The sequence below is a fragment of the Carassius gibelio genome, chromosome B16, assembly GCF_023724105.1.
Source record: "Carassius gibelio isolate Cgi1373 ecotype wild population from Czech Republic chromosome B16, carGib1.2-hapl.c, whole genome shotgun sequence".
NCBI lineage: Eukaryota > Metazoa > Chordata > Actinopteri > Cypriniformes > Cyprinidae > Carassius > Carassius gibelio.
In genome coordinates this window covers 26,222,605-26,235,235 of record NC_068411.1, presented here as the reverse complement: position 1 = coordinate 26,235,235, position 12,631 = coordinate 26,222,605, and the positions used below count along the sequence as shown (strand labels likewise).

Below are 12,631 nucleotides of genomic sequence, written 5' to 3'. Positions count from 1 at the left end.
AGCAGTAAGCAAACTGAGCATCCCTCTGACAAGTTCTCACTCACTCACACAGGAGTCAACACTAATGACTTTAAGCCACTTTCGCTCTTACATGGGGCCACCTTCCCCCTCTAATGGGCCCTGTAAAAATTACTGCCACAAGCTAGAACAACAGAAGGTTTGAGGTGATGAGAAGGCAAAAGGTCAGACTCAGACTTCCTGGGTTGATTTAGCCCTACTTGAGCCAAGACACCTCATTCGTTTTTCAGTCCTTAATGAGCCTAATCTGAGATACGTCTATTAGACTCCTTCTTCTCATCTGAACACTTATCCTCTACAGACCGTGTTCCCTGCACACACCGTCTGATCCCAAGCCTGTCCCCAACAGGCTCCGGTCAGGGCCCAGGTCAGGGCAAAAAAAGGTTGAGAAGGGCTGTTTAGACAGCGGGGTGGAGGAGTGCAGCAAGCCGGCACTGCATTTGAACTTAACCTCCTTGTGCCCCAAGACGGACGTGGCAATTAGCACCAGGGCTCAGCATCAAAAAGAACAGCACAGCGTGAAGCTTGTCTAATTAGTCATATGAACGAAGGCACTGACTCGGCCACTGCATGCCTGTCAGCCCGGGCTGGCTTGGAAAGGACTTGCCTTTTCCTGAAAGCCAAAGGGGAATATGGGGGCACTCCTCATGGGTGAAAACTGGAAAAGCTTCTCTGCTTTCTTTGAACCCGCCTGATGCAACAGGACTTACTTTGCTGCCCTAGTATTTTAAGGTCATTACTAACCATGGCAACTTAGTACAGCTGAGCGAATGTTTTACTTTTCCTGTTGAGGCCTCTGAATGGAGGATGATTGTTGTATTTTACGCCTCTGGATTAATCCTGAATATAATTAATCCACTTAATTTTGGCCCAACAAGAATTTTAATACTGACAATATAATTCACACTTCACGAGATAATAAAAAGAATAAAGATAATGTGCATCTGCATAAATGGAAACATTTATTTTGTTCCTGCTTGTTTCTTTATCCATAAACAATGCTTTAATTTTTAAACCCCAATAAAATGATTTATGAAATAATCTGACAGCAAGAAAGGTCAAGTGGTTTAACAATTATCCACAAAACTAATTTAAATATATTTTTAGTAATGTATCTGGTATATTTTTTAGCTATATATTTCAAGATTCAAGACTTTTATTCGTCACACACATGACTATATAGAGCATAACCAGCAGTGAAATGTGAGTATATGCATATGCAAATATATTGTATATGCATCCTTGACTAAATAATATTGAATTATTAAAATAATTATATTTCAGTATTTTAACAATAAACATCCATTTCCCGAGTCTGATGATCATGCAAATAAACCATTATTTTCGCTCAAAACATTATTTACATTGAAGAGCATTGATATAGGCCTTACTAAATAAAATATTTAAATCTAATATTTAAGACTTTGTACTGATTTATAATGTTGGGAACACATAACTCACTGGCATTCTACGCAAAACGCAACAAACGTGAGGGCAATATGATTTGGCATGCATATGGCATAAATGGGATGGAATTAATGCATTTTTAGATGGATTGATTCCATAATGACTATCAACATATTCGTAAAAACATTGTTTATGCGATAAACATTTACCGGTAGCACATTAGTTGCTATTCCAACTAGTTTGCCTCACCAACGTCATTATCTCACGTCCGATGCACATAAATCAATAAAACAGTCGTCTGTTGAATGTCACCCCTGTTTTCTGGCATAATTCAGCAATCCCAGAAATGCGTCCGTCAGATGTGTGTTTCAAACACAGTTCCTGTTTGTTGGTTCCCACTTTTTGCCAGTATGAAACAGACGTTTGACCAATGCTGCCAGATGTCGCAAGAAAACAACCAAAGTGGTAAAAAAAAAAAAAAAAAAAAAAGCGAGTTGGAGCATCATTAATATAGGCCTATTAACAAAAAATAAAAAAGCATGGGTTGCACAAAGATTGTACAAAATATAATTTAAACAATGCGAATTTGTTAATTGCATTACAATGTTTTATTTCAATAATCATATCCTCTAAACAAAACAAAACTATATATATATATATATATATATATATATATATATATATATATATATATATATATATATATATATATATATATATATATATAAATGTTGCACACATATGCTACTGAGTAAATCATGAGTCAATAAATGCACAGAACAGAGAGGACGGGGAAATTAATAATTGCATTAATATATTGCGCTTGAACAGCAGGTGGGGAGATCTAGCAATCGTCATTATTGGTTGGTGATATTTTTGCCAAGGACTAGCAAAGTCGTGACAGTGTAGTCCAAAGTCTCTTATAACAAGCGGACATGACAACACTGCACCTGACGGACACGTTCCGGGGATTTTCCGTATCTTTAAAAGTCGCCATGGGCCGGCTGTCCTGGCACATCGGCCCCGAAAGTGTGAATAATATTCAGTAAGGAGTTACGCTAAGTGGGAAAGCTTTTAGCACATTATCCGCTGGCAATTGCACAGTAATCTAATTTTTTTCCAGCCAAGGTCCCTTATAATATATCTGCAGCATTGGATTTGCATTTGAGTGTCGTCTTAATGGGTTTAAACGCTGTAGATCTGGGGCTCTTGCGTCTGTCCAGAGAGAGTGACATTGAGGATGAGGTGATTCCTCAAGCGGAGAATGCACCAGAGTCAGCGCTTTTAGGATATAGCCTATATTTATATACAGACGAGCACGCGCAGGAAGTGTATATAGCCTACTATAAAAGCAAAGATTATTAGTGATTCAACAGAGAATAATCAAAAACAGATATCCTACATTTATTGTGTGCGTTCATATATGAAATACACATATATATACCAAAATAAGCATTTAGGAGTGGTAGCTACTGTTAAGTCTCATCACGCCACAGCTGACCAGTTAAACCTAGACATAACGCGACATAAATGCTTATTTGTAAGAAAAGTAGTTAAAATCTGCAGTAATGATTTCACCAAGCTTTATCGGCATAAGCTTACTAAGTGTTTGACTTGACAAAGGGCCTGTGTCTCAATTTTGGCATCAAGGGAGAGCGGTGGCTTGAGGTGGCGTCTAGACAGGATTTGTTCTTATCAAAAGTTCAAAAATAGAGAAACGTTACTTTTACTAATTAGATAAGGGATGTTGAATACGAAAATAAAAACTAAGAAAATAATAACACAAATAATAATAGGCAAATTATTATAATATTTATTATTTATAATAGGCTAGAATGGTATTAAACCTATTTTTGTGTTTTTCTTTAGCCTACTTTTGCTGTGACTTTTTTGTTCTCATTTTTCAATTACTATAAAGTCAGATTAGTAGCGTAAAAATAGCCTGTCTATTTTCTGATTTTTTTTTCTCTCGTTAATTTGTAGGCTACGGGTTATACAGAACGATGTCGTTTAAAACAAGCGACAAAATCTGAACATTGATAAATAGCCTATGTTTTGCTTTCCAACATTATAGCAGTAGGCTAGCCTAACTAGTTTAAAATTCTTAGAATAAAATTTTACTTAAACTAATACAATATTCTTATTGTGAAAACGTCTGGACCTGTTTTTTTGTCAGAGAAAAAAAAAGTGTTCTGCATAATGGATTATATTACATCATAGCATAAAAACATATAAACAAATCCAAGTAGGCTAGGATAGTTTAATTCTAGGTGATAAAACATTTGTCATGTCACGTAGCATTCCTTTACAAGATGTGGACATTTAAGTTTTCATGCATGATGTAAGCTTATATACATAACCAGCGTTTTAGTGTAGACAGAAGTGACGTGTTAAACACTGATGAAGTTTATTTAGCATTTTGACGGCTCTTTCAGGTCTACGCAGCGCCCAGTAGTCGAAATCATTACGGGTGAACTCATGAATATTATTAATGTCGTTCTGACGTTGCTTGAGGTGGCCTGTCACAAAAGTGAGTAAATATTGTTAAGCCACGCCTCTATCAAAAATCTCACTGACGCCCGCTCACTAGCGTCAGACTTTCGACAAATCAGGAAGGTTAACGTCACGTGCATAAATTAATATTCATGAGCCAAGCGGTCACCGAAGTAGGATTTGTAAATAAACTGAGCGCAGGATCTTGAAGAGCCAATGATCTAGAAGCAACACAACGATTGGTCGTGGCTGTGTACGACGGAGGGGCTAGTGAAATTAAGGAGACTGCTAGTGTCCAAAACTTACAATGAAGATCTTGCTTTGCAAGAGAACTAGAGGGTGACTTGAGCGAGACACACAATGTCCCAACCGATTTGGAAGTAACAAACGCATCAGCCTGTAGCCTGCAAGCTTCTTAGTCCTGACTTAAACATCATCTTGCCATTTAAACTCGTTTCGGGACTTACTCTGGACATTTGTGCTGTTGAGAATAGTTTTCAGCACTCGCATCATGGAGTACACCTCTTCCCCAAAGCCTCAGCTCTCTTCTAGGGCGAATGCTTTCTCCATAGCCGCACTCATGTCAAGTGGGAAACCGAAGGACAAGGAGGCGGAGGAAAATACCATCAAGCCGCTGGGTGAGAGCAGATCTGACTCTTTTATGAGTTTTGATAGCAAAAGTGTTTCCGTGTTTTGCAACAGTGACATGCGTTTGCATGTAAGGCGTAGAGTGACATCAGCGTCAAACTACAGCAGTTATATATAAAAAATAGCCTAGTGTAAAATAACTGAAGTAGGCTAATGACACTGCTTTCAGTGGGTTATACGATTGCATGCGCTTCTGAGGCCGTAAAAATGCGAATATTCTAAGGAAATAGTCAAATTGTGACCTGTGAATAAATGAGTGATTAAATTAAGCTATGTGCTATGAAATGAAAAATATTAGATCAACAAGTGAGATTTTGTATTTGGCTAATTTGTGTTTTTTTGTTAATAATGTTTGCTTTTCTGGCTAAGGCTAATCATAATTAATATATTTAATTTAGGAGGTCGCCTAAACCCACAAGCGACAAAACACCTCGTACGCCCAACAGTTTATTTACATTTACAATATAAAGATAGAAGGGAAGTCTTATTTGCCTAGCAGTATATTTAATTAAAAACAACAACAATATTTGGTTTTATGCCCACTGCATTGAAATTTTTCTATCGCTTCTATGCAGTTTGTCCGTTTAAATTTCAGGCAATAAATAATAATAAATAAAATAAATAAAAACGTAAAAAAAAAAAAAAGAAATAGCTTACTTCTGATCCTTCATCAACATTTAAGCACGCGTAAATACTATTTATTTTAGGACATTATTAATTATAGCAATGTGAATTATGTTTATAGCTAGCCTATATATTATTTTTATATTTTATATAAGCTCATATATTAATAATAATAATAAAACTAAACATGCAATGTTAAAGCAAATTATGTAAATGGTGTTATGCTGTTTTTGTATATTTTATTAGATCCAAACCCAATTCTGCATGCTTGTCCCAGACTTTAACATCTTTTGTAACACTAACTGCAATACATTTGTGCAACATATATTTTGTAATTCGTGATCCTTTTTTTTAAATTCTAGAACAATTCGTGGAGAAGTCGTCGTGCCATCCAAACCTCGCAGACCTGCCTTCGCTGGACTCCCACGGTGACTTCAGCAGCGGCAGCAGCAGCGGCGGCGGAGCTCCGTTATGTACCGAGCCGCTCATCCCTACGAGCCCCTGCGTCCCCAGCGAGGAGATGGCCAAGATCTCCTGCAGCCTCGAGACCAAAGAACTGTGGGACAAGTTCCACGAACTCGGCACGGAAATGATTATCACAAAATCTGGAAGGTAAAAAAAAACTTTAATTATTTTACTTTTCGTATTTTTAGACGAATTTGTGTTGTACATTTAATAGACGCATTTAGCAGGACAGGCCTGTTGTCAGTAGCCATAGGATTAAAAATGTCGCCACATCTAAAATAGGCTACTTCAGCTCATTTGATTTACACAGTTGAACCAACATATTCTCAAAATCATGTTTTCTCACGATATCAATTCAATATATCAACGATATCAACTTAAATATAACTTAGAAACATACATAATATTGTTTCAACAGACGAATGTTTCCGACAATTCGTGTATCATTTTCCGGAGTGGATCCGGACGCCAAATATATCGTACTAATGGACATCGTTCCGGTGGACAATAAGAGATATCGATATGCCTATCATAGATCCTCGTGGCTTGTGGCGGGAAAGGCAGATCCACCTTTACCTGCTAGGTAAGAAGCTTTTCATACCTGTATGCGTTGTTTTGCTGTTTTTGATAACTTAAAAAAGTTTCTAAATCATAAACAAAATGTGAACAGCCAGTGTAACTAAAAATGTAGTAGTACTAGTAAATTGTTACATTTACAAACTGTAGTGGTAATTCACTTTTAATGTAGCCTATAGCCTACGTGCAGGCTAATTCGAACATATTTGAATTTCGCACGTTCTATATATATATTTAGTCATTTTTAGATTCAAATCCAAATACAATTTTGAACGTAAAAAAAATCGAATAGGCTAAATAATTAACGCAGGCTTTATTCAAACGAATAGACAACATACATTTTTTCCTGTTATTATATTACAGGTTGTACGTGCATCCAGATTCGCCATTTACAGGAGAACAGCTTTTGAAACAAATGGTTTCTTTCGAAAAAGTGAAGCTTACAAACAACGAACTTGATCAGCACGGACATGTAAGCACAAAGCTTTGTTTTTAATCTGTGCTATATATTGCGGCTTTACATTTTATTCTGTGTATGTCAGTGTGTACTAATTATAGCTAATTATTTAATGCAAAACAAAAATAGTAGCCTAGGCTATCTGTAAAGATATCTGTCAACATGAGTGGCTGTACAGAAAATATATTTTGCCTGTAAAGACCAAATCTTTCGTTTATGTTTTTTTTTTAATGAGAATGATTATTCAAGTATATGATATATTTAACAGCCTATTTAGATATAAAACACAGCAATTTATAGCAAAAGTAGACTAATGTTTTTTTTTTTATTGTGTTAAGATAAAAAGAGATAATGATTATAATAATAAATATTTCAGTAATTCATGAAATGCATAATGCAATACTCTGCAAAAGCCTGGTTTATATATTTATTTATAGTTTTCCTTCATCACAAAAAATTTAAATTTTCTTATATTCCTGACCAATTTTCTTAAACAGATCATCCTGAACTCCATGCACAAGTACCAACCACGAGTTCATATCATCAAGAAGAAAGATCACACAGCGTCACTTCTTAATCTAAAGTCTGAGGAGTTTCGTACATTTGTCTTCACTGAGACAGTTTTCACTGCGGTCACTGCTTACCAGAACCAGCTGGTTAGTACAAATCAACCTTTTTCTTAACTCCTTTGTAAGGCAGCTGGAAAAGCCATTACATATTTAGTCAAAATGTATGTTTTGAGTGTATATTTCTCCCACTGGCTATTTATATTAGTATATTTTGGCAGCTGTTTAAAATAGATGTGATTTTAGTAGAACAGTACTGGACTTCAATTATTCCATTTGGATTTATGTTTCATGTAATGCTCGTGACATCATGTGGGAGAAGAAAAGAGCTGCTGGATTAATTTAGTCATTTCCTATTTTTGCTGCAGATAACCAAACTGAAGATTGACAGCAACCCTTTTGCCAAAGGCTTCAGAGACTCCTCCAGGCTTACGGATATTGAGAGGTATGAGGAATTCTGCTGCTAGCCGTGTGTTGATTTCTGAGCCGTGTTCAGTGCAGAAGGAGGAGCAGCTGCTCTGAGGAGTGAGGCGCGTGTGTGGTGGGGAACGTTCAGCCAAACTCATTAACAAGTGCACAAGTGGCTTTTCATTAGTCTCATTAGACCTAGACGTGTGTGTGCGGGTTGGTTCAAGGAAAGCTGGAAAAAAGTATGGTTCATGTGGCCAATTAATTATTATTATTATTAATAATAATAACATCATCATAAAAAAAATCTCTCTCTCTCTCTCTCTCTCTCTCTAAATATATATATATATATATTTATTTTTTTACTTTTTTTTACTTTTTTTTACTTTTTTATGATGATATATATATATATATATATATATATATATATATATATATATATATATATATATACATACATATATTATATTATATTATATTATATACATATACATATATTATATATATAGATATTATATATATATATATATATATATATATATATATATATATATATATATATATATATATATATATATATACATATATATATATATATATATATATATATATATATATATATATATATATATATACATAAATTTATATACACCAACAAAACTAGATTTAAGATTTGTTTTGGTCAGGTAGAAATAGCTTCTAAAGGTAACATTTGTATTACATTTGACTTTTTATATTATATAAATTCTAATATTATATTATATGTAGATATACAAGAAAACACACTTAGAAAGATGTCAATATCTTTCTATATATTATATATAGAATATATATAACTATATATATATATATATATATATATATATATATATATATAATATTGCTGAATTAATAATAAAAAAAAAAATGCACAAGAAAAAGGGTCAGTATCGCTCACTTTTCTGACTAAAAATTCACTGGAAAACCCAAAAATAATTTTATAAAGCTGGAAATGCTGGAAATGACCGATTTTTGGCAATGTGCTCTCAAATTAGCATTCCAGTTAAACATTTGCCAGAAAGTTCCATTTCAGACCACAATGAAAGAACTACTGAAAGTCAATGACTGCCAAAAATACCACACAAAAATGCATCCTGCTCTCTCTCTTTCTCCATCTCTCTTATTTCTTTTTCTCTTTGGAAGGGCTGTGAATTAGATCTGATCAATTGATCTTCAGGGAGCTGCAGAAATCGCATTAGTCTGGAGTCGGGCACTGCACTAAAACACAGCGTAATTCAATTGAGCCCCGTGACTGATTGAAAACAGCCACCCAAGTTGTAGGGCTGCGAGGCCGCTCTCCTCGGGAGCGCATCGCAGATAAAAACACACATATTTGTATTGCGCTGCTGACAGATATTGCACTTTCCTAACCTAATTGGGAGGCTAATGTGGACGCATGGCTCTTGTGATGCAGACCATCTCAGCCTGTCTGAGGAGTCTAATCTAACAGGAGCTAATGCACTTACTGCAAGGCTAGCAGACACACTTCTCTCTATGCACTTGCTGTGTGTTAACATATTTTTATGTGCTTGTTGTTTAAGCTAGCATGAACTGTCTGATTCATCGAGCACAAAGCTGCAGAGAGACACTTCGGATGTGTTATTAATTAGCATATTCACACTTAACTTGTGGTTTAAAATGTCAGAATAGTAAATAAATGTTATGAAGTTCCTCACTTTGTTACTGAAATAAAATAATTTTTTGTACTTTGATGTACAAAAAAAAACTAAAGCTAAAATTGAAATTAAATTTGTAAAAAATATTTCAAAATAAAATAAACAAAAGACAAAAAGATACAACGAAAAAGAAATTAACTAAAATTTTCTAAATGTTTTTTTACCCAAAAATCTAAATTGTGGCACCTCATGTCATTTAAAACATTTAAGACTGTCTTCTGTTCATACAATATTAGTCTTTTAGGCCTAGTGTTGTTTTGAACTCCTCTGGCTTTAATTTCATGGACTATAATTAATTGTTTATTTTTGGAGATTTGTATTCTCTTTAAGTGAGATGATATTATTTGATGGCTTGAAAAATATTTGTTTAGTTTATTTAGGATATGTAACCAGATCAAATATTTGTGGATATAGAGATATATTTTGGGCTATTGTCTTTTGATTCTGCTGTAGGGAAAGTGTTGAGAGCTTGATCCACAAGCACTCTTACGCCCGGTCGCCCATTCGGACTTATGCTGGTGATGAGGAAACCTTGGGTGAAGATGGGCACTTGGCACACAGTAGAGGTATGAAAATGTTCCTGTAAGAGTAAACCATGCACTGTTTTTACAACCTACAAACATATATTAAATGCAGTTAAATAATATAAATATACAAACCTTCCAAAATCAGCTTTGTAACTAAAAATGTACTGATAACCATCATAATAATACAGCACAAGATTAATAAGAGTTCATCACATAAACAGTACACAAAAAGAACCATCAGGGTAACACACATGAATAAATAGTGTAATAAACATGAACTAAATAACAGAAAATGTAGCACAGAACAATGTAGATAACAAAAAATAAGAAGAAAAAAAACTATTTATATAAAATGCAATCATATGTCATGTCACACAGTTTTCTAGAACAGTTTTTGGTTACAGTTTATTTTAAGGTGTCCTTGTTACAATGTAATTATACATTTAAGAAGCTGTACTTACTATATGGTTAGGTTTTGGTTTAGGGTTAACAGTTTAACAGGTTGTTTTCTGTAAAAATTTATAAAAATGTTTGCATTATGGTGTAAATATGCTCATTTAATGGTACAAATAATGCATTCAATTCTTTCCATACAGGTTCAGCATTCACTGCATCGGACAACCTCTCCCTCAGCTCCTGGGTCACCACCACGTCTGGCTTCTCTGGCTTTCAGCACCCTCAGTCTCTGTCTGCCATCGGAACCAGCACAGCGTCCCTGGCCAGTCCTCTTCCTCACCCCATCCAGGGCTCTCTACCCCCTTACAGTCGACTGGGCATGCCTCTCACCCCATCCGCTCTGGCCGGCTCCATGCAGGCCAGCGGGCCGACCTTCCCCTCCTTCCACATGCCACGCTACCACCACTATTTCCAGCAGGGGCCCTACGCCGCCATCCAGGGACTGCGCCATTCTTCCACAGTCATGACCCCGTTCGTATGATTCCTGCCACTTCAGCCTGATAAGATTTCCCAATCACCGGCATGAGAAGACATACGGCACCCATACACACATGCTTACACGAAAGGAAGAATCACATGTAAATAATATTGACTGACACGGCACTGACTAACGACCCGGATGTGCTGAGAATGAAAAGCCCAACGGACAGGAATTCTTGTAAAACAGAACTTTAAGCATGAGTTTTTAGTGTTAATAAGATCCGTCTTCATCTGCAGATGTGTTAATGCTACAATTTAAAGGGATAGTTCACCCCAAAATGAAAATTCTGTCATTATTTAATCACCCTCATTTAGTTCCAAACCTGTATGACTTTCTTCCTTCCAAAGAACATAATAGAAGATACTTTGAAGAATACTGATAACCAAACCATTTCGATTCCCATTGACTTCAATTGTATTTCTAGCCGTATAATGAAAATCAGTGGGAACTGAAAGTGGTTACAAACGTTTATTTTTATTTTTGTGTTCTGGAAGTCAGTGGGAACCAACTTTCTTCAATATATATATATATATTTGGCTTTCCACAAAAGGATAAATATTCATACAGGTTCGATAGTGTGTGTATATGATGACAGAATGTAATTTTTAGGAAAACTGTTTCTTTAAAGATTAATTCATTCCTTTATCGACACCCAGAGCCAGATGAGGGAGAACATAAGTCACTGAACGTAACACTGGACTACTGCTGTTTCTCATTCCCCGTGATCCATCACCTCTTACTGATATGATACGCTCTCTGTGGAGCTGCCCACCCTCCAGTCAGCCCTCCTGTTCAAACTGTGGACACTAGAGGGCGCTGTGCTATTTCAAAACGGCAATACTTGATGCAAACGGTATACGTGTGATGCTGGACAGACTACTTTTATCTTTCTGGTCAGAAAAGTTTATTTTCTTTAAAAACAGTTTAAGACATTTTATTGTATTTTATATTTAAAGAGACAGTTCTCCAAGGAATAAAAAATCTCTCATCATTTACACACCCTCAAAAACTATATTTTGAAGAATGTTGGTAACCAAACAGTATCGATTTCCATAGAGTTCCATTATATATATATATATAAAATAATATTATTATTATTATTATGGGTTTTTTTTTTTCTCCATGAAATGGAAGTTAAAGGGAACTTGATCTGTTTGGTTATTATTCTTCAGTATGTGTGTTGGAACAACATGAGTGTTACAGCAAGAAAAACTATAAATTAACATAATTGAATTAAAAAGACACAACAAGGGTGATCTGAAACTGATATGAACCAGTGGATACGTGAGGCAAATGAGTCACAAACAAAAAATCCAGAGCAAAATGGACAGGTTTGTGTTTCGTAACTGGCTAATATTTCTTTCCAGTGCCAGAAACTGAGCTTTAGCCACTCGAGGCGGCTTGTCGACAGCCAGCTTGCAGGAAGTCTACACCTTTAAATAATGGGCTAACTTTTAAATAGTAGTCTCGTCTTCCCCAGGTGAACGAGGGAAATTGGGTGATTTGTGGCTGAAGCGTTCCTATTTGTACAATCACATCGACAACAATTCATCAACATCCTGAAACCAAATCACAGAGAAACAGCGCTTGCTGTAATAGCCAGATGAAGAGGAACTGGTGTGTGTGTGTGTGTGTGTCTGTGTAAGTGTGAGGAACTTAATGATGCTGGTTTTTATTTATTCTTCAAATTTGAACAGAAAAGACAAGCGTAAAAACACAAAGTCACACAATGCTTTTTAGGGTTGAGGGTGTTTTATTCAGATTAAATGTTTTGTCTAGAGTAAAGCTGA

General features: G+C 35.5%; 1 protein-coding gene across 2 annotated transcripts; it reads left to right on the top strand.

The window, feature by feature from the left end:
• Nucleotides 1–3,969: 3,969 nt before the first annotated feature.
• On the top strand, nucleotides 3,970–11,800 carry tbx20 (T-box transcription factor 20). Of its 2 annotated transcripts, none has more exons than XM_052579616.1 (8): nucleotides 3,970–4,556; nucleotides 5,553–5,802; nucleotides 6,074–6,238; nucleotides 6,595–6,703; nucleotides 7,186–7,344; nucleotides 7,623–7,699; nucleotides 9,828–9,943; nucleotides 10,501–11,800. In XM_052579616.1, exons 1-8 carry the CDS (start codon nucleotides 4,430–4,432, stop codon nucleotides 10,839–10,841), a joined length of 1,344 nt encoding a protein of 447 aa, XP_052435576.1. In that variant the 5' UTR covers nucleotides 3,970–4,429; the 3' UTR covers nucleotides 10,842–11,800. The 2 variants fall into 2 exon arrangements, with proteins under 2 accessions (XP_052435576.1, XP_052435577.1); XM_052579617.1 differs by having other exon boundaries at nucleotides 3,971–4,556; nucleotides 9,831–9,943.
• Nucleotides 11,801–12,631: the final 831 nt, after the last annotated feature.